General features: G+C 33.6%; 1 protein-coding gene across 1 annotated transcript in view; it reads left to right on the top strand.

Annotated features, from left to right (window-relative positions):
* The first annotated feature begins 1,437 nt into the window (after positions 1–1,437).
* LOC124365012 (retinoic acid receptor RXR-alpha-A) overlaps positions 1,438–24,146 on the top strand; it is a 28,002-nt gene continuing 5,293 nt past the window's right edge. Inside the window, exons 1-4 of the mRNA XM_046820889.1 lie at positions 1,438–1,464; positions 11,072–11,194; positions 19,469–19,580; positions 23,271–23,495. Coding sequence (XP_046676845.1) covers positions 1,438–1,464; positions 11,072–11,194; positions 19,469–19,580; positions 23,271–23,495 — 487 coding nt within the window. The remainder of the gene's footprint in view (positions 1,465–11,071; positions 11,195–19,468; positions 19,581–23,270; positions 23,496–24,146) is intronic.

The raw sequence follows: 24,146 nt of genomic DNA, 5'->3' as shown, positions 1-24,146 counted from the left end.
AGGGTCCATTATGCACTGATCAGAAATACAATCCTCATTACGTAAACAAACATTGATAGGTTCCTGAGTGAACCATGTCACAGTACTGTAGGACAACTGTTGTTTTCAATATTCATCTTTGGTAGATAATACCCTTTTAAAATGATGTACACCTTGACATATGCGTTTAATATTTTTGTTGAACACCTTGTGGACCAACCCCCAATGGGTGGTGAAGAATCACTAACTACCCTAAAAGATTATTTCTTAGGTTCAGTATGTATTTATAAAGTTTAACTTCCCCAACTTGAGCCAAGAAAAGAACATGAAGCCCTCTACAACAGGACCTACACACTGTAACTTTTTGAAACTGTAAACGCGTCATTTTACATGTGAACCATATGAGGTTGGGAGTTGGAGCATTATGCTCTCCCCTTAAATTCGATATACTACTCAACCTAGGCTCTCATTTAAGATTTTCTTTTGGCTGCTTTTGAGCTGTCCACTGATATGAGGTAAAATGTATTATTACCTCAAAAAAAAAACATTGTTAGGTGTAGTGGTGATGTATCACATCGCATTGATTTTTTTTTAATCGTTTAGAATTAAACCGGTACAAGATTTTATGACACACTGTATATGTGGATGTTTGTGTTTCTGTTTCACATTTTCTGTTCTGGTCTGGTCAACTTTAACTCTCAGCCATTGTGAAGATTATGCACACAATTTAACATTCTATTTCCAAGAGATTATGCTTTTTCATGTTAAGCCAGATGTCATTTTTTGCCCATCTATACGGTATATAAATTAGTAGCTTTTTATCACTTGACCAAATAAATAATACAATGATAATGCAGATGAAGTACCAGTTTCACCACCTATACCTAAAGTAATAAAGTTCATACAAGCACCGAGTCTGTGGATGTTTGTCACTTTTAACCTCTAATCCAAGCATGGATAGACAAGCTCAAGACATCAGAGGCTGAGGGCTGATGTCACTTGGAGTCATGCCAAATTCACCTTCTCTCATTGAGCCCAACCTTGAGTCACTCTTGCATCACAACTAGATATTGTACCATTCCTATTTCATCCTTCTGCTCTTCTCCCAATCACAGGGCCATATCAATCACAGGCCATATCAAGTCTACACTGATAGGTCCCTACTAATCTAAACAAGACTGTATGCTGATTTCTCTATGGAAATTTGAAAAACTTACATATCACACAACGAGAACTTTATGACCTGTTTGTTCCCCAGAGTAAAAATTAAAAGAAGTTACTTAAAGAAATTATTTCACTCAAAAATAAAACCTTCATGGTCAAATGAATTAATTTTAAAATAGACTTTCAAGTGTGTGGGGGGGGGGGGGGGTGGGGGGGGGGGGGGGTGGGGGGGGGGGGGGGTGGGGGGGGGGGGGGGTGGGGGGGGGGGGGGGTGGGGGGGGGGGGGGGTGGGGCATGGGCATGAAGAGGGAAGCCGTTCAGGTATCTTATTTCGATATTTTACTACAGAACTGCAATTTTAATATTTTGTAAGTATCTTATAAACATGGTTCATCATGAACGTCTTGACTCACTCCTGGACTCCTGGGTTGAAACAGACAGAATTGACATCCTGTATCGTGCTGCTACCTAGCAGGCTAATTAGTAATTATTAGACTATGTTAGATGAACAATAATATTTCACTTCAACTTTATTGTATTTATTTGATTTTTGCACACAGTATTGTAATTTAAATATATTTCTATTCAATATAAAAACAATTTTAAAATATTAACACTAAAGTGGGAAAATGTAACTTTTTAAACTATAATTACAAACAAAATAAATCAAAGTAATTTTGTAATAATAATTCACTATGGGTTTTGCTTTATGTTGTCAAAACAAGTTTATGTTTGATTATCATTGAAAATGTTTTATGAAGATATGTTTGTACTCTTTAAACCTATGTATAAAGTATAATATTAAACATGAACATAATAGAAATACAACAAGAAATCACAGTATAGGTGTTCAGCGCTTACCTGCCTTACAGGAATGGTCTACCAGGCTCGAACCAGCCCACTGTAGTGTTGCCTAAAGAGATGTTACGTCTCAAGTTATCTGACCACAGAAATAATTTAATACGACCGTTCATAAATACAGTTGCTCCAAAAAAATGTACACAAAGCAAATATATATATATATATATATATGCTTAATAATTTTATATATATATATATATATATATGCTTAACACGTTCGCTACCGAAATGTAAAAACTTTTTCGTTAATATGGACCGGCTGGCACACATATGTGCCGGCTAGTTGATTCTCATAGACCGATGGCACATATTTGTGCCGCTTGGTACAGTTCCAGTGGACCGACGGCACATATTTGTGCCAGTGTAGTCTTATTAAATAAAGGGCTGTGGTAACGATCGGTCTATTCTTTCGTCTTCATTCTTTCATATCGGTCTACAGGGATGTCTGGCACATATTTGTGCCGCTTGGTCTCTCGGTATGTTCACAATTTCTTCCTTGGTGCAGTTCAAGGTCTCAGGTCAAAAAAGCCATGACCCAGTCAAATTGAACAAGAGGCTATGGTGTCATGTTTGTAGAATAAGATAGAAGAAGCGGAAAACAACTTTCTTCACATGTTCCAGCTGCACAGATGAAAAGGGCAATAAATTCGGACTTTGCATGCCAGAGTGTTTCAGTGAATGGCTCAAGTGAAAAACTAAAACAAAAAGTGTGTTACCTAAGACATTTTTATTTCCTAACTGTTTTATGTCAAAGATAAAAATGTAGCTCACCTAAATGAAGTTTATAAATAAGAGACATTTGTGTGTGTGTGTGTTTTTTATAACATATTCTGCTATTTCCAAAGTGTTTATCCAAAGATCTTGTTTTAGTTTGTACAATACACATAACTACCATGTCAATACTCGTTTTTATTATTTTCCCAATGTGTCCTAACACAGTTATGGCAGTTTTTACTTGATTTTCAACTAGAAAATGATTATATTTGAGGTCAAGCCTAAGCCTAATTTTTTGCTACTGACCGACCGGCACATATATGTGCCACTAGCCAAAATGTATACAACGTAAAAAAAAGGATGTGGAATGAAATTAAACGTTTGCCTAAGGCTACAAAATGATATATAAATTGATTTGAACAAAGTTGTACTCTTGGGCTACGGTAATGACCACACTACTTTGAGCTGGTCTGTGAGAAGTGCCCAACTCATACAATGGTGGTCTATTTTAATGGGACCTACCGGCACATATATGTGCCGGTTGGTAGCGAACGTGTTAATAATTTTATATATATATATATATATATATATATATATATATATATATATATATATGCTTAATAATCATATACAGGGTGATTCAAAACTAAACGGCAATCTCTCTGGAGCTTATTCTATAGCTAAAAACAAGTAAAAAAGTTCATATAACCATATGCCCGGAAACGCTTCGTTAGCGAGTTACGCCTAGCGAAAGATTTCGCCCGGATTTCAGAACCCTTGGTGAAGTCAGGCCGTATAAAAATGGTAAAGGTAGTTACAAAGATACAAATACGATTGTTTTTTATGTTTTTATATCTGACAAATTTATTAAAATTCGTCCCAGAGCTGTAAATGCAATACTTTCAGAGATATCTTACGTAAAACACAAGAATTGGTGCAAAGAAATAACACATTTTTGTGTTTAAGGTAAGATTACTTCCATAAATGTTAAATAAAGGTCATTTTTTTCTTAAACAGATTTGTAGAACATTTAATTCTGAAAAGATTCATGTGAATTACTTAGGAAAAAAATTAATAATAGGTATTGAAATTTAGCTTTATTTAAAAATAAAACAGACGCACAAAAATGCATATTCTTATCTGCATAAAATATTAACTAATGTTTAGGTTGTGAGTAACAGCTGATCATTTATTCAACACTTTTTATCATCATATTTTCTTTGCAAAGGTTGGCAATATCAGCTGATCAACAATTAAGTTCATGAAGTAATACCAAGGGTTCTGAAATCCGGGCGAAATCTTTCGCTAGGCGTAACTCGCTAACAAAGCGTTTCCGGGCATATGGTTATATGAACTTTTTTACTTGTTTTTAGCTATAGAATAAGCTCCAGAGAGATTGCCGTTTAGTTTTGAATCACCCTGTATATATGTATATTTATTTATTTCAATAAACATTGAATCGCAAAAAGTACTTGCTCCGCCGGGAGTCGAACCCGGATCTCTCACTTGCCGGGTGAATGTGCTACCATTACACCACAGAGCGCTTACTTTTTCCAATTCAATTATTTTGTATTTGGCCGTATCTGTCACATATGTGTTTAAATAAGCAAAGTAACATATGATCGGAAGACCAAATACCTTTAATATGTTACTGCTATCCATACCTTTAAATTTAGACCATCCGGATGTTTAGTTTGTAGCACCCTCTGATGAGCTATTTCTAAATAATTCATTTTAAGTTTATGGGTGTTCAGAATTTTGTTAATACTTTTTAGAGAAAAGCATTCATAGAATTTTTTGTTATGCTCCATTGCATGGGCCGAAATAGGTCCCATATATGCTTAATAATCATACTACGTAATTAACTATTCCACTAAATCTGAGTTATTATTTTTTGAGAAAGTTCTTGTTTATTAGGTTACGTAATTTTTTGTCAGTGGAAAAAATGTTAAACGACCTGAATAAAATGATTATTTCTTCATATATTTTCATTAACCATGTATTTTGGCTACAAATGTGGATGGAAGTGACGTTCGCCATGATTGAGTTAGATGTACGGGACATGCTTTAATACAATCTATTCAATATTGTACATCTATTAAACAGTATCAAACTAGCCAGTCAAGTATCTTGCAGTGAATTATTTTCTCACTCACATTTGTCAATTCTATTGAAAATACAATCTGTAAATGCTTATTTGATAACTAAATAACTGTGGTAGTAATTAGTTATATAAATAAAATACTGGTACCATAACAAATCTGTTGAAGGTACGATAATATTATATTGATAATTTTTTTCCTTTTGTGTGATGCGTGTATGAAATTAATGAAAAGAAGAAAATATATAATATATATATATTTTTTTTGATGGAGTACAGAACTACGAGGGGTATCCAAAAAGTAAGTTTCCATTAATTATGAAAAAGTTAAAAAGACTCAAAAAATAACTGAAACACATTTATTCAACTTTTTACATCATACCTTATTTTTCTACATAGTTACCATCCCTTTCTAAGCACTCTTGGTATCTAAGAAGTAGTTTTTTTATTCCAGCATCACAAAATTCACCCGCCAAATTTTTAAGCCAAGTATCCACCTCATTTTGAAGGTCATCGCTGTTGGCAAATCGCCGACCGCCAAGGTGTCTTTTCAGCTCCGGAAACAGATGAAAATTGCTAGGCGCAAGATCTGGTGAGTATGGAGGATGACCAAAAACATCCCACTTAAATTTCCTCAAAAGTTCCATTGTTGCACGAGCAGCGTGTGGTCGGGCGTTATCTTGAATAAGCAGAACCGTGCGCGACAAAAGTCCGCAGTTTATTCTGTATTGCCCGCCGAAGTCTGGTGAGAACTTCACAATACCTTTCTGCATTTATGGTTTCGCCACGAGGAAGATAGTCAATCAATAACACTCCACGGCAGTCCCAAAAAACTGTAGCCATTACCTTTCCTGCCGACTCAAAAACTTTGGCTTTTTGAGGAGCTGCCTCTCCTTTTTTTTGCCACACCATACTCTGGCGTTTGGTCTCTGGAGTTGAGTGGTGAATCCATGTTTCATCACCAGTGACTATTCTACTGAAAAGGTTTTCATCTTCATCGTCAAACAATCGCAAGAAAGACTGGGCAGCAGCCATTCGTTGTTGTTTATGGGCATTGCTCAATAAGCGAGGCACCCATCTTGCACACACTTTTGCAAGCTGAAGATCTTCTGTCATGATATTGTGCACAGATGACCGGCTAACTTCAACACTTGACGGCAGTTTATCCATAATTTCATCGAGAGTCACTCGCTTATCATTGTCAATAACTGCTCGTACAGCATTAATGACGTCAGGTTGCAGAGAATTGGCCGGTCGGCCACTACGCTCATTGTCATGAACATTTTCTCTTCCTTCCAAAAACATTGCACGCCAACGACGGACCATCTGAACGGACATAACATGTCCACCATACACTTGACACAACTGACGATGAATTTCAACGGCAGTTTCGTTTTTGGCGGTCAAGAAACGAATAACACTACGGACTTCGCAACTGGCGGCAGAACGCAGTGGAGTCTCCATGATGTTTGGGCAGCAACTGACTGAGAAGCGTGACAATGGGCCAGTGACCGGCGCACCTGTTGCCAACCGAACCGCGCTACATATCCCCGCCCACAGCTGCACGCTGTGTTACGTACGCGTCTTTTTACAGAACAGGGAAACTTACTTTTTGGATACCCCTCGTACATCAAACTAAATTGAAAATGATCAAATTGTCAGTTTGTTAGTTGTTTTTTTTTTTTAATTAAAATTTTAACAAATTGTTATTATTTTATAAATGAAATAAACTAAATAAAAGTTGTTGAAGTTTTTATAATATTAGTAGGCTATACAAGGTGTGTTCAAAAAGTATCGCGAATTTTGAATTTTCGCGGGTTACGTATATTCGAATTTTGATTTTTTTGTGGCGTTATGTTGGTACATATGTCTCTCACTTATGTTGACAATTTCAGTTAATTGTTAACAGCTGCTTTGCTTGCACGTGTTTTGGTTCGTCTTTGATTTTTACCTATTCAAAAAAATGGTACAAAGAACCTGTATCAAATTTTGTGTGAAAAACGAAATTAAGTGCACGGATGCATTCCGAATGTTGACTGTGGCATACGGAGAAGCTACTTTGGACAAAAGCAACGTTTATCGGAGGTACAAAATGTTTTCAGAAGGGCGAGAAGATGTGAACGACAAAGAGCGTGCCGGACGCCGCCCGAGCACTTCAACAACAGACGAAAAAATTGAAAAAAGTGAAGAAAATGGTATTGGCCAATCGTCGAATCACCATTAGAGAAATTGCCGAGGACCTAGGCATATCGATTGGGCATGAGACGGATCGCCGCAAAATTCGTACCAAAATTGCTCAATTTCGATCAAAAACAGCATCGCATGAACATTGCTAATAAGATGTTGGAATCTGTCCGCGACGACCCGAATTTGCTCCAGAGGGTCATAACTGGTGACGAATCGTGGGTTTATGGTTATGACGTGGAAACCAAAGCTCAATCATGTCAATGGAAGCTGCCGCATGAACCGAGACCGAAAAAAGCACGCCAAGTTCGGTCGAATGTGAAAGTTTTGCTTACAGTTTTCTTCGATTGCAGGGGCGTGGTGCATCATGAGTTCTTGCCACAAGATAGAACGTGAATAAGGAATATTACCTGCAAGTTATGCGCAATTTGCACAAAGCAATCCGCCAGAAACGCCCGAATTTGTGGAAAAACAAAAATTGGCTTTTGCACCACGATAACACCCGTGCTCACATATCGCTGCTTGTACGTGACTTCATGGCCAAAAACAACACACTAATGATACCATAGCCACCGTATTCCCCAGATCTGGCCCCCTGTGACTTTTTCTTCTTCCCGAAACTGAAGAGGCCCATGAAAGGACGACGCTACGCCACGATTGACGAGATAGAGACGGCATCGAAGGAGGAGCTGAACAAGATACAAAAAAGTGATTTTTTGAAGTGCTTCGAAGATTGGAAAAAACATTGGCACAAGTGTATAATATCCCAGGGGGATTACTTTGAAGGGGACAAAATAGATATTTACGAATAATTAAATAATTTTTGAAAATACATAAAATTTGTGATACTTTTTGAACACACCTCATACTACAACAATTTACTTAGTGAAATAATGAGGTTTGACACTTGGTAGTGCATTCATGCTTTTCCTATCTACTCCTCCTTACTGGTGTAACTGCTCTGGCCTGGTTTCATGATTCGTTCGCCTATGCCCAGTCTATTTCTTCGGTTTGTGTGTAGATTCTCTGTTTTGTGTATGACTGTAAAGGCAAGTGATAATCTTTAACGCTATCTTCTCTCACCCACATTCACCTGTTTTCAAGATCGTTCTTGTGGCTCCTAGATTTTACTGTAGGTTAACTGTCAGTGGCACTATACAAGGAACCGCCAGAGAGTGCAGTTGGCGGCGACCAATAGAATGGACTGGCCTGCGCGACGTTGCCACACAACTGCCTCTGCCGCGCGGCACGGCTGGCGCATTGTGGCTGATAAACCGCTGCGCTGTCACAACTAACACTGATACTGAACATTTAAAACTTATCAGTATAATTGAAAAACAATATTTAAAATGCGTTGACAGTTTGCTATATTTAAATTACTTGTATAGTTTATTAATGTTATTACAAACTAACTATCGATTAAAACAAACAAATCGTCCCGTCAGTTAGTCAGAGTAAAGTACTTGCTTATTTCCATACGATACAACAATCTTTTCAGTGATTTTAAACGATTACTAAACACACACAAAATTAATATACATGTTGCTTATATTGGACACTGTATGACGGAAATTTGTCAAAGACAGTTTTTTGAAAAAGTTGTAAACGTTGTAAATAATACGTCGTTCTCCACTACATAGGGTTTTTTTCACTACCGCTCTTACTTCCGGATGGCTGTGCACTTGAACAAACATCACCACACACTCCATTTTGTCCAAATAAGGAATCACAATAACAAGTATATTACAATTTACACAGAAAATAATCGGTACACTTATAATAGCTACCAATAAACAACACTTAAAAACACGAAAAACGTTCACCAACAGTAAAATTCAGCACAAAATAATATACGCGTTACTGGAATTGAAGAGAATGCAGTATTTTCAACCGCCAGCCAGTGATTAAGCGACAATAGGCACTGACTGACGGTCAGAGACCGGAATGAGGAAGGGGGTGTTTCTTGGAAACAGTATGACTCATCCGTCTGGTATTACCACCACTGCTGGCTGGTGCGGCTTTTGTTTACAGGTATTTCACCCGTTTCCTCCACATTTTCACTCGTCTGACATCATCTATTATGTACTGTGTTCAAAATTTCATTGGATGTTATAGAAAACCGTTACTTTAGAATTTTATAAGAAAGTGCATTCATATTATAAAAAAAAAAACTTGTGCTGTATGATTTTTCAACTATAGCCAGTTTAAATATTTAAATCACCCACGTGTGAAAACAATTTTTACATAACACAGATTCAAGACTATTAATAGCCAGGTAGGAAAAATGCTTTCTAATGGTTATAAATTTATGAGTACCGAAGTGCGTAAAAAAAACCGTTGCGGCAACAATTCCCACCGTTATGTACTGAATAAGTATATTTATGCAAAAGAATATATATTTCAGATGTATTTGATAACTTTCTTACCAAATTGAAAATCCATTTAACATAACATGATTATACTATGCAAACATGTAATGCCTTATTATATATCAGTGATAATGGCATTATCTAACTGTTAAATACGGGAAATTAACATTTTTTGCAGTATTTTTATGTTTTCTTTTTAATTTATATTTCGGCTAAAGATTTTAATCACACGATCTTCGTATATGAGTAATATAATACAATAATTTATTTCAATCCATTTAACTCAACATGGAAATAAGCTACAGAGATGTAATTTTTTTAGAAATGACCGTAAAATTACATTTTGTAATACGTAGTTAATTAATTCAAGACAGCTCTAACATTTCTTTCGAGCGTAACGGTTAAGTATTTTAAGAACGCTGGACTCGCGTGGCTTGTGGTTACAGCGGGGAACAAGTTTGGCAACGTCGCTCAGTTCTCGTTGGCCGCTCCAAAGTCACGGGCAAAATAGGCTCCTCCCTCAACTGCACTCTCTTGTGGTTTTTCGTATAATTAGATTAGCTAAAATTTCTCTTTATCACATGTTGTGAATTATTTTTTAAAAGAAGGCGTAGACTGTGTGCGAATGAAACCTGGTAACAAACATCAACTTATTACTTACCGTCAATAGGTATTATGCTTTGAATTTTATACAGGTTGTGCATTAAATATTATACTTTTATTTTAGAATTGATTGTTAGAAGAGGATGAACAGTAATATTTTATGTTTAATGGGAAATCTAGTATTTAATCTTTAAAATATAGTATTTCAATTTATATAACGTATTTGAATGCAGAGTTTGACAATTTTTTATTACTTTTCATACATATGAAAAAGATCGACAATTAGGTGAAATTGAATACATGTATGTTCGAGTTATATGTATCTAATAACTACATTAGTCTCTGCTGAATAACTAGTAGGCGAATAGAAAAGATTGGGCGTTTTATGAAAAGCAGTTTTCAATTTATTTTATAGTATATATTGTTAGTTTTTATTATTAGAGATGTATAATATAAAAAAATAGTTTTTATTAGCTAAAATTACACAAATATTCAAGGATTAAAGGTTATTCTTAACCCTTTGTGGATGGCTGAAAATCTGCAAAATGGTCCTATGTCAAGCATATTAGTCTCGGAACAAAAACTTTTTTTCATTGAAACACGCTTTTCTGACACATACATTTGATGTAAAACTGAGTGCGTGGTAGTATATTTGCACCAAATAATTCTTTTAAAAAGGGTTTTATTGTAAAAAGGTATGGTGAGGCAGATAAGACTGCAGTGTTGCCAATCTACAAAACAAACTTCCTTTAAAAATAATTATTCCATTTGTTCTTTAAGAATTTTTATTTTCATTTTTGTAAATTGCTTCTGATAAATAGGGTTTTATACAGATTTACATAAAAAAATTAATTAGTACAATATCGGTTAGATTTTGTGGATATATCCACAAACTGTCCGTGATAAATGTAGATCAGATATATCTGCAAACCATCCACTACAAACACAGTCTGTAGCGGATATACTCGCATATGTCCATGAAGGGTTAAATTTCAAAATTTTAAGTGGAATTTACTCTATAATTCCCCTTCTCCAGGTATGTATTTGAATGATGAGAGTAGTTTGTTACATTCTAATGTAGTTTACGTTGTTATAGGAAGAGAGACAGAGGACGAAAGAGAGGGACCAGATCGAGGTGGAATCAACGAGCAGTGTACAGACAGACATGCCAGTGGAGAGGATACTGGAGGCTGAGAAGAGAGTGGAGTGCAAGACTGAGGTATCGCTTGAGATAGAGGTGTGTCATAAGTTGCACTATTAGGCTGCACTTTCCTTCCAGTATCCTTGATTTTGGGAAAAGATTTCTTCATTATTCATAAATATAGCCAACTTCCGATTAACTGAGTAATACATACAGCAGCAGAGTTATGGCCAATTTAAAATAATTATTCAAATTCAAATTTCTTTATTGTCCTTGAGCATACAATGCAATAGACAGTGCCATAAGTAACCTAAAAATAAAATTCAACTAAAATAAATAATCAGAATAAAATATATAAATTACAATCAGTTTAAAATACTCATTAAAACACAAACATTGAGATGCATTAAATTTAAAAGTTTGTTCATAAAATTAAGTATTTAAAAACTTTTCAACATTACAAAAAAATTTTCCAAAAGCCATTTGTGCATAACTTTTTAAAAGTTATTTTTATCGGGAATGGAAGTTTATTAACCCTTTGAACCCCTGGTGACAAAATATCGTCGCCGAGAAAATATGACGATGTATAGTTGCCAATGAAGATGCGAGAATCCCCGGGCGATGTAATATCGTCGCCATGGTATATGCGTTTAATACATATTTATTTGAAACCGTAAAATACTTATTTTACGAGTATTAATACATATTTATGAGTATTTTAGTAAAATAAAAATTTTTTGTTAGTAATATAGTGTATTTAAAATAACATCTATGCTCAAAAAAATATATTACTCTTTGTTGCTATAGCTGTATTTGTTTACAAAGCAGTCTAATGTTACGTATATTGTCTTTGTGCGTGTGAATTGAGTTAAATGTTGTAATTGAGGACTGTTTTTAGTCACTTTTTCTTTAGTTTTAATCTTATAGTAATAATCAGTTCTGTGAACAATGAGTGATAACATTGTAAATCACCCGAGTGAATTGGACAGACAACTGGATGTTGACCTATCAGATGACGATTGGTCTGACGTCTCATCAATTTTCAGTGAAGACACTGATGTTGATCCTACCTATAGGCCAACTATCTCGGACTCAGATGACGAAGAAATGCCATTTAGTCAGCTATCTACTTCTCGCGGTAACGCCGCCGCTAGGCCTACTCCGGACAATGACCAACCGGCCTCAGTGAGATCGCGGTTGCAAAATCTTTATCTTTAGAGATATCAATATAATTGTTTTTGTACATACATAAAACTAAATTTACAAAAATAAAATGTGGGTGCCCGTGGTAAAAATTTTTCTTATTTTTTAATTAACCCTACATCGGGCGCTAAACAGAGTTTTCCTCCGTGCATTTTTTTCATTAAAAAATAGTACTACTTTTCTGATGTTGTCAGTCGTCTCCCGCAGTGTACTTCACGAGCATCTTTCGAGGAAGCGAAACAATAGCCTCCCGCTTATCTTTGTCAAAATCTGTCAGTATGAGGTCTACTTCCGTGCGAGACTGGACGATTCCTCCGTGAGCGCCCGATGTTGTCTTTGTAGTGTTTGGACGAAATCTCCGTAAGCGCCTTATAGTGTTTAGTTTTTATGGAATAATAATCCGTGTGCGCCTAAATGTGTGACCTGTGATGGTTTCTTTTTAAGTTTTACAATATATTTTATTTGAATTTTGTGAAATGGAGAATGAAGACGAGAGACTTGTCAGTACAGTACCCGTGTGCTAGGGAACATTTCAGTACTGTTTATATAGTGAACATTGTCGTTATAAGAACCAGAAAGAAAATGTTTTGAAACTCTGTGTAGTGTTTAAAAAAAATTTAGTAAAGAATAAATTTTGATTTTAGAGTAATAATTGACATTACAAAATTGTATATATCTCAAGAATTGAAGTAAGTTGTTTTTGTAAAAAGTTAAAAACTAAGTTAATTTTCATATAATATTACAGTAGTTTAAACATTTTTACAATTAATTGCATTATTTCTTAAAATAAATCATGTTGTTATTATAAAATAACATTTTTTAAGATTTTGAATTTCTTATTTGGAAAAATTCATTACATAAGAGAGTAATTTGTATTTAATTTCTAAAAATGAATATATAACAATGTAATTAAATCAGTATGAATATTTAAACAAATAAAAACAGTTTAAACGACTATGATATCCATTATTTGCTAACCTGGAGGAAACCTCCGTGAGCGCCTGATGGAGGGTTAAAAAATCTTAAAATCTATTTTTTTACCTAAAAATCTATAAACATATATTTTAAAGTTATTTTAATGTTGTTAAACAATTTCTTATACTTCAGACTAAACTTTTTCTGTGTACACAATTTCATTCTGGACATTTTGGTGTGTAATAGAAGACAATAGCATGAAAAATAGCAAAAATATTAATTTTTTACGAACAGTATGCAATACAGCTGTTTCTGCTCCAGGGATTCTCTGTAGTTCTTAGGTCAAATGGTTTTGGTAGGTTTTTCCCACCATCAATATTTTGGTCTGGGGTTCAAAGGGTTAAAATACGTTATACTAGTCACATTAAAAGATGACATACATAGATTTACTAAGTCTATGGTAAGTTTTATAAATAATACAGGGTGATCCACGAAGATATGCAGAACCTTTGGGGGGAGCTAATTCTATATGTAAAAATAATGGATAAAGTTTATATAAACATGGGCCTGGAAATGCTTCATTAGCGACTTACAGCTAGCGAAAAATTTCACCTGGATTTCAGCTTACCATGTTAAACGAGGTCATCCTGAAATTCTGGTAAGGCAGATGAAGGAGCGAATTCAATAATTTCTTTATAGTTTTTAACCTAAGAAGTTGAACAAAACAGGTCCCAGAACTGTAAGATATGTATTTTTGGAGGAAACCATTGTCAAATCCAATAAATTAAGTGAGAAATGGTAAACTGAAGCTGGATGAAATTTTTTGCTAGCCGTAACTCGCTAACAAAGCATTTCTGGACCCATTTTTATAAAAACTTTATTCATTATTTCTACATGTAGAATGAACTCCCAAAGTTTCTGCATATCTTCGTGAATCACCCTGTATAATTTGATCTGGTACAATGACTATGGATATGACTAGATAGAGTGAGTTTGCTAAAATTAGATTTGACATGGCACAAACTGGTTAAAATGTAAAGATTAATAACAGTACACTAAATTTATATTCTTTTTTTTAATAATGGCTTACAGTGGTATAAATAACTAAAAGAAGTTAAAATTATGATCACCTTTTTTTTAAGTACTATCGATAATTTATTTATGAGTATACTATAATAGGGTCTATTTATTTGTTATTTTTTTGGTAAATGTAGGAAGGCATGAAGAGCATGGACTGGGATTTAAAAGTATATTTTTAATGTGATTTTGCTGTGTAATTAGCTAGCAATACGATATGAATGTATAATATATTCAACCCTTTCAGGGCCAGGACCAAATACGAGATGTTGCAAAATTTTTTCACATCTCATATCCCCTTGTGACTAGTCAAAAGTGCCAGGCTAAAATTGGTGATTTTGCAGTCTCTTAGATTAAAATTTATAATTTTTCATAAAAATTAGAGAATGACCTAAAAGTTGCACCAAATTATTCGTATATATATATATATATATATATATATATATATATATATATATATACTATCGACAAAAGAAATATATAGATGTAGTTTTAAGTAATTTAAAATTTTAAAAATAATGTTTTAATAGATTACATAAAAATTTTTTTATTTTTTTTGCAAATAACTAAAAAAGGAAAAATAATTTTAGTGTGGGAAGCTATTTTATTATATTGTACATTTAGAAAGGAACAACCATACAAAATTTTGTGTTATTTCTCTCATAAATAAATTTGTTATGACACATTTTGTATAAATACGCATAATTGTACTTCGCAACATTTTATAAGTGTTAAAGCAACTGACTCTTACATTGCAAGAAACTTAAAATTAATATTCACATTATGGATGTACCGGTAAACAGATGATTGTAGGATCCATAAACAGTTTCAATACAGTTAAAAAACACTATTTACCAAGAAATATTTACACAATTTTATTTGAAATTTATTTACACTTTTTCTATTTACAAATGTGCTACTTACAATTTCACTCCCGTGAGATCGCAAATTGTCAGTCATTGTAACTACTACACACAATAGCTGAGCACGTAACAACTAACACTACTAATATTTACAACCAAAAAATAAAATAATGAAGAAGAATCTAGCATACAATAGTACGATTACACTGAAGCATAAAGAATTAACAACAATAGATCGAGTCAGCTGATAATGTCACGTGACAATTACGAAATAAAAATGCATAGACCTCCAAAATAAAAAGGATATTCATATTAATTATCTACAAATATACCAGGGAATAAAAAAACATAAAACTTTAATCATTTGACGTCATATTTATTTAAGAAAACGACGAATATCAAGGAGACTATATATTGCCGCCTGGCGCTTTTCGTGTATATCACCGACGGCAATATTTTGCCGCTTGGCACTTTTCGGACACGATCTATGGCGGCAATATATTGCCGCCTGGCCCGGAAAGGGTTAAGTAAATAGGTATTAACGGCATACCAATTACTTGCTTCATTCATAACTAAGTTATCCATGTCATTACTTAGCCTAACATAACATTTATTGGATTTAAAGAAGGTATATTGTAATGCTGAGGCCCAGCAACAGAACTTCCTTACTATCGAAAACCCTTAAAGACAGTTATGCACATCTTGTATCCAGATAAGAATATTTGATGTTAAAAGTTAATTAGATGAGACTTATCCTTACAATTAGATAGGATCAAGCAAGGACGTGAGGATTGGTTTGTAACCATTTTAAAACTTTGCAGATTCAACAGATCCAACCTAAATTTGCCATAATTTAGATACTTGTTTTTTGAAATGTTTCTAATTTTGTATTATTGTTTTGAAAGGTTATAAAATAAAGAGAAAAATCTTCTTTTTTTTGTCAAATTTTCAATGCATCTATTTATAGTTGAATAGTTTATATGTAAACATAGTTCATTCACCTCTGTATAATCGGAAGTTAGCTCTTTATTTTTATGTAAATGTTTTTAATTATGTGAGATGTGTTAAAAACAAAGTCTGTTATAAATTGTTCCAGACACACTTGAAATTTTTGGGATGGGTCATTTTGGTTGTCAATTCCGGGATCACTCAGTTTCCTTAGTGGCTCTCTGTACTAACTCGGTCCAATTCCTATACATTTTAAATTTTTTTAAATAGAGGAGATAATGCATGACAATATTTTTTTAAAAGTTTCAGACTCTAATCAGAAAACTGACTACAGTTAGATCTGATTATATCGTTTGAAAATGATAGACAGCACTAAGTTGAATGTGTTATAAAAGATTTGCACATTGTGTCCTGTGTGAAGATTTTATACATCATAGATTACTTAAACAAGAATAGCATAAAAATAGAATGTTAACCCTTAAAGCGCTGAAGAAAATCTAGCTTTATTACAATTAGTGTGCATTTAGAGATCATTTGTATATTTGTGTTTTTGCATTCCAGTTTGCTTCTTCCCAACGATCATAAATCAATAACTACTATTTAATGCATTCTTGAATATTCATGGCACTTTTGTGAGTTGTAATGTACACAATAAACTGAAATAAGACAATGTGAATACTTCCTTATGCAACAATTAAAACAATTTTGATCAGACCATATGCCAGGCTTAAAGAGTTAAATTTAAAGGAATGTCAAAACTATATTAAAATACATATTCAGAAGTAATCAAAACATTATTCAAAATAATAAATCCATTCATTAGAGAAAATTATATTTGCTTTTTCTGTAAACACAGATTGGTGTCAATATTATGTTATAAATGTACACAAAATATTTTTATTTCTTAAATAAATTTAAGTGAAAACTTTAAAAATCTTCGTCCACATAGAGCACAATGGTTTTTATGAAAAAATTAATTCATGCTCTTTTAAATTTACTACAGTTAATTTCATTTTTACTTGTATATTTTTTGAATTATTAAAGATTTTTTCAACCATTGTATCTGCTCTTCTTTTCATAAAACTCTAGTTTGGAGGTATAGTTGGAAAATGTTTCTTCATTCTTTGTATATCAATTCAATTTTTCAAAAATTGTCCTATAATTTTGATTGAGGACAATTCATGAAACCTACTACAATAGTAATCCTCCATAAGGAAGAGTTCCTCATTAAATCTAATTCTGTGGTTTATTAACACTAGTTAGAAAGTTTATTGATGATGCATGTATAGTTATCACATTGTAGGTATAAACAGTCATGATGTTAAAAATGCTCTTTGCCAGAGTCGCCAAATTTGAGACACAATGTAATGTTAACAGAACTTTTCTGAAAAATTTAGATTCTGTTCATATATTTTTTGGAGGTATTATCATACGCATGGGTACCAAATTGTATATTTGGATAGAAGTAGGCAAAATAAATGGCTTTCGATGTAACTAAGTCTTACCAGAATCTTACCTTTCTTTTTACACATAGAAAACAATCCAGATATTAGTTTTTTGCCAAGTTAGTTTACCAATATGTAGATTTCTATTTTCATCAAATTTAGACCTAAGAATGTATTGTTCATTACTTCTTGAATAAAAGGCTCTTGAAAAGTAAATTGGAATCAGATTTGGCTGTATAGGATTTTTGCTTTTATTTGCATGAAGTTTGTTTCGTAAGGAATTTGTTTTTATTGTTGTTATTATTTTATTGTGTGGTTTTAATTATTTCTAAGATATGAGCATTGTTTTTTTAAACCTCTATTCGACATTACAATTAGATTCCAATTCCAAATATTTGATTAGGATAGAGTTCTTATAGTTCCATTCACAAATTTCCAAAATAAGCAAATTATCTAAACATTAAACTTAATAAAAAAAATGAAATAAACTTTATTTATTCCTTGCTCAGTTTGTGTGCATCTTTTTATGTATCAAGATTCTAAAAAAACATGTTTCCACACTGAAGATGTAATAAGTACAACAAAAAACAGGATATGATCTTTGTTGATTCTAATTGGGTTGTGAACTGAATAATGGTTAAACATATTTGTACAAACTTGATTTTTGTATTGAGTAGTGGTAGTAATGTTATTTTTTCTCTAAAAGTAATTTATTCTGAAGAGTTTACAATCAAATCAGTATGATATCTCTAGTAAATGTTGAAATGTTATTTTTATGTATAAAATCATGAAAAAGTTATCTCAGGGATTCAAAAAAACTTTTCTGAAAAATGAAGTTGAAATGTTTCTGTACACGTACATAGATATTATAGTATTGAAAGGGTTAAGTTGAGATTAACCCTCCATCGGGCGCTTAAAATTAGAAACACCATCAGGCGCTCACGGAGGTTTCCTCCAGGTTGGCGAATAATGGATATCATAATCGTTTTAAACTGTTTTTATTTGTTTAAATATTCATACTGATTTAATTACAATGTAATATATTCATTTTTAGAAATTTAATAAAAATTACACTCTTATGTAATGAATTTTCCAAATAAGAAATTCAAAATCTTAAAAAATGTTATTGTATAATAACAACATGATTAATTTTAAGGAATAATGCAATTAATTGTAAAAATGTTTAACCTTCTGTAAATATGTATGGAAATTAACTTAGTTTTTAACTTCTTACAAAAACAACTTACTTACTTCAATTCTTGAGATATTATACAATTGTAATGTCAATTATTGCTCTGAAATAAAAATTTATTCTTTACTAAAAATTTTTTTACACACTGCACAAAATTTCAAAACATTTTCCTTCTGGTTGTTATAGCGACAATGTTCACTCCATAATCATTACTGAAATGTTCCCTAGCACACTGGTACTGTACTAACAAGTCTCTCGTCTTCATTCTCCATTTCACAAAATTCAAATAAAATATATAGTAAAATTTAAAAAGAAACCATCACAGGTCACACATTTAGGCGCACACGGATTATTACAACATAAAAACTAAACACAATAAGGCGCTCACGGTGATTTCGTCCAAGCACTACAAACACTCCATCGGGCGCTCACGGAGGAATCGTCCAGTCACGCACGGAAGTAGACCTCATACTGACACATTTTGATAAATAAAAGCGGGAGGCTATTGTTTCGTTTCCCCGAAAGATGCTCGTGAAGTACACTGCGCGGAAACGACTGCCGACATCAGAAAAGTAGTACTATTTTTAATAATAAAACATACACGGAGGAAAACTCCGTTTAGCGCCCGATGGAGGGTTAATACAAGTATTGATTATTATTTTGGATATTTGTGAATGTAATGTTTCTGACAAGTAAAGTCTGGTCACAGAATATGATGCAGGCGACTGACAAGCAGCTGTTCCAACTGGTGGAATGGGCCAAGCACATACCTCACTTCACTTCCCTGCCGATGGATGACCAAGTGCTGCTCCTCAGGACAGGTACTAAATTCAATTGAATTGAAAACAACTTTATTCATAAAAATACATAATTTGTGGCAAAATTAAATGCAGTGCCGGATTTACCACTAGTCCACGGGCTGATAGGGGTCGCACAAGACGTCATATTTATAACTTTACTCTTACTCTACTTACTCCCAGGACCATTTATATCGGAGGTGATATTTAGCCGCACCAACAAAGCTCCTCCATCTTGAACGGTCCTCTGCATCTTCCTCTGAAGCGCCCATCTTCTCCATATCAGCCTTCACCTGGTTCCACCATCTCACTTTTGGTCTCCCCCGGGGCCGTCTTCCCTCTGGGTTACCGTACATTACCCTCTTCAGTTTGCATTCCTCTTCTCTTCTCAAAACATGGCCTGCCCAACGGAGTCTTCTGCACTTTATTTCTCCTATTACATCCGTACTATTGTAGAGCTCCCTGATTTCTCTATTATGTTTTCTTCTCCATACCCCTTGTTCATATGATGGCCCATAAATTTTACGTAGAATTCTATTCTCGAAAACTAGAAGCTTTTTCTCATCCTTCTTATTTAGTCTCCACGTTTCGGATCCGTACAAAAGCACTGGACATATAATTATTGTTTTGTATATTCTAGTTTTAGTTTTGTGAGAGAGAGATTTGGTTGAAAGTATCCTATTGCATGCATATACACATAAACAAAATAGGATCAACTCAGCAAATAGATGTGTATATGTACATATTTATAACTAAACAGAAATATATATACTGTTATATAGCTCATACTAAAACAATAGAATAGTTTATTAAACAAGAGCAGTACACAAAGTTAGCGATATGAAGTTTTAAGCTGTAACATTTCAATATTTAATTACATAAAAAAGTCATATACAACCATATTAATCTCGACTAATTTACCTAAATAATCTCTATAAATTTAACTTGAGAGGAAATATATATTTGTGTTTTTAAGTTCTATTTTTCTATATATTTATATAAAAGTGTTCAAAAAGAAATGCTTTTCATTCTACAAGTTGTATTTTAATTCTATCTACGAGTAATAACCTGTCATCACATTTAAATTATTTAGGCATAGTTTTAAATTCAGATATTAACCCTTATAACGTCACAGACGCCGTATGGCGCATAGACAAACTATCTCCAAACGGCAAAGACGCGGTACAGCGCATCGACACAAAACTGCGTCTATAGCAAATTTAAGTTCCTTTTAAATCCGATCAATGTCACTAACGGTATGCGTCAACCATGTGTGTGGGTTATTGACCTATGTCAAGCGTCAAAATATAGCTGTCGCATTACATTGTTTGAAACAATAGACGCGGTGTCTAGACACTCTCCCCGCCACACGGCACAGACGCCGTACAGCGCGTGCGCTTTTGTTTGCAGTTTTGGCTTCAGGTAGTGCGTGTCTAACCATCGCTGAGTCGGTTTCCTTCGTCGTGTTTTCTGTTTATATGGTTTTTATTTATTTGTTAAAAGTATTGATATCTTAGTTTTAGTATTCATTTACTGTTTTTAGTGTCATTTTAGTGTTTAGTGTCACCTATTTAGTGTTCAGGTACTTTGGGATTATACCGACCACACCAGTATGAAGAACACAAAAATATAAATTTATAGCTAAACAAACATGATAGAACGAAAAAACAACTCTTTAATTACAAACTTACAAGCATCTCCAGGCATTGTGATCGGTATTGTTGTCGCTGTCTTCTTATCTTTCTCAAGAATCCCGATTACGACAGGCCACGCGGCATCACATGATTTGCGCGGTACATAATTGCCTTTCCATTCCAATTCAATTTATATTTCTGATCAGATCCTCTAGAATTTGATATTTTTACTGATAGGTACTATCTCGAGGGATGTTTTTCTTTCGTTGACATCAGCGAGAAGGCATGGCACTCGCATTTTGGGTGGCGGAGTATGATCAAGAATAAAAACAAGTTTTGAGTGTTTTTTTTCAATAAAGAGTTTAGTTTTAGTTTGATAATGTTTGTTTTTATTGAATTTTTGTGTTTGGAGAAATGTAGAGGTAAAACACGGAAGTACAACAAAGCGACGCACCAGCTGAACGGGCGGCGAGACTCTGCAATTACGTTATCTACTAGACCGCTCGACTTTGACCTCTGTCTGAAGATGGGGAGGGGTTTGCGATAAGACAATTCCTGTTTTATATTGACGAAATATTGTTCTACGCTGATCTAGTAATCAGTAGAATAAAAATGTCAAATAACGATTCATGTCTGGGTGTGGTCGGTATAATTCCAAAGTACCGTGTTCATTATTAGTGATAAATAACATGTCTCGTAACATTGATGATCCTGAGTACAGTGACTTTATAATTTTAAAATTTTTACTTTTTTATACTTACCATAATTATAGAAAGTAAAAATAAAAATGAACTTTACACATTAAAATTTTTTTTTTTTAATATTGTGCCGTTTGCTGGAAGTCGTGAAAAGATATACTGACGTTATAAGGGTTAAGGGAGAGGGGGGCCACACAAAAATCTTGACCTAGGGCCTCAAAATCTGTAAATCTGGCACTGATTGAGTGTCATACTCGTAAAGTGTATATTCTACGCCTATATTCATCGTAACACATATTCAACAGAGTTAAGAATTTGTAGGTACAGAAAGTTGTTTTTAGTACTGCTAGTTCTTCAAATAAATCGTGGCCCATGTGGCTAATTATAAGCCATTATAACTTTTGCATGTGATGTGTCCACTGCCTTAACTCTTTTATAGTTTCTGTCATAGCAAATTTCTTATCCAATCTTTTCGTTGTGTCTTTCTCTGAAATGCATAATATTTTTCTTAAAACGGCAGGCACTTTTAGTGATTTTGTTAGTAAACATAAAAAATCACTGTTTTTAATTTTTCAATATACAAATGATGTCAATATTTTAAAAATGTCAGTGTGTTCAGAAATGAATGCAGTGATAATTTTTAACTCGGAGACTTGTGGTCCGAGAAAGAACAAATTTTTAATTGGTGTGCTCGAAGCAACACTACACTGGACTGCGGCGGTTTGCACGTTGAAACAAGCAGGCACCAGCCACAATAAATTAATAAAACCTTACTCAATTAAATCTCAATTATAAATAATGGTTTATAAAATTACACTTCCAAGATAATGACTTAAGAGTTCCGTAACAGCACCAAATATTTGAATTGATCAGTCAAGGATAGTAATTAAGATGGTATATTATTAAACATCTTTTTTAACACACTTTTATTATTCTAAAATACTGAAAAACAGTACTCAAAATAATTTTTTTTTCATCTATCATGTTTTGTTAATTTACTGCAGTTGGTGCCTGCTTGTTTGAATGTGCTGTCCATTAGACTGCCTGAGTTGGTATTACCTCATTCACACCAGTTAAAAATTTGGTTTCACAAGTCTAAAAGTTATAAAATTTTAAAGTTTGCAATTTGGTTAAAAAGCACCAAAAACCATACCTTTTTCATTGTTATCGACATAAAAAGTGGAAGTTGTAAATTATTGCCTTTATCTATATCTAAATGCAGAAATAAACTAGGTAAATTTTAATGTAACTTCCATTATTGTAGCTTTACTAGTTATTTTGTGGTCAGCTTTCAAACTCGGGTATTTAAACTTATTTCATCTGAGAGTAAATAGGCTATATTTATGCCTAGCTGTACTACATTTTATGATGTGACAATATAGGTTGGAATGAGCTGATGATAGCTGCATTCTCCCACCGCTCTATAGGAGTGAGAGACGGCATTGTTCTGGCGACTGGTGTGACAATCTATCGCAACTCTGCCCAGCAGGCCGGTGTCGGTATGATCTTCGACAGAGTGCTGACAGAGCTGGTGAGCAAGATGCGGGACATGCACATGGACAAGACGGAGCTTGGATGCCTGAGATCCATCATCCTATTCAATCCAAGTAAGATGCCAACAGGTTACTTATACTAAGATTGAACCCTTTATAGATTATTGGTTAAATATTTAGCTACCTGCTTTGAGCTCTGAGTGCTCACTTAAAATCTGCAAACTTTTGGGTTAACGTTCACTGGTCAATATTATTTAGCCACCACCAAAGTGCTCGAAATGAACACCGCTATTTTTTCAACAATCTCTCTTTTTGCCATTATATATGGTTTTATTATTGCTCCAATAAGACCTAAAAATACATTTAAAAAGTGTTGTACAGTTTTATATGTTTCCCATGTGGTGGCTAAATATTTAACCAGTAAGCGTCTACGCTTCCACTACTTTTTTTAAAGAATACTGGTCAAATTATTGACCACTACTTTTTAAGCTAAAATAGTCACATGAGGTTCAGAAATAATAAGAATGTATTTTGATTTGTAATAAAGAAATATATGTTTATTAAAATTTACACTATAAAAGTTTATGAAATATATAAAACCCCTTTGCACAGGCCTGTTGTATAATATAGTTGGAGTAAAATAATTTTACAAAAAATAGAGACACCCTTACTCTAAACAAAACACCAAGGAATTAAAAATAAAATACTTTGTAAATTAATAATTAAAATGAATATAACCGTCTCTACATAACCAGTAGGCAGTGC

Source organism: Homalodisca vitripennis, chromosome 6, assembly GCF_021130785.1.
Source record: "Homalodisca vitripennis isolate AUS2020 chromosome 6, UT_GWSS_2.1, whole genome shotgun sequence".
NCBI lineage: Eukaryota > Metazoa > Arthropoda > Insecta > Hemiptera > Cicadellidae > Homalodisca > Homalodisca vitripennis.
The sequence above is the reverse complement of the archived record's forward strand: the minus strand, read 5'-3'. Positions and strand labels throughout refer to the sequence as shown.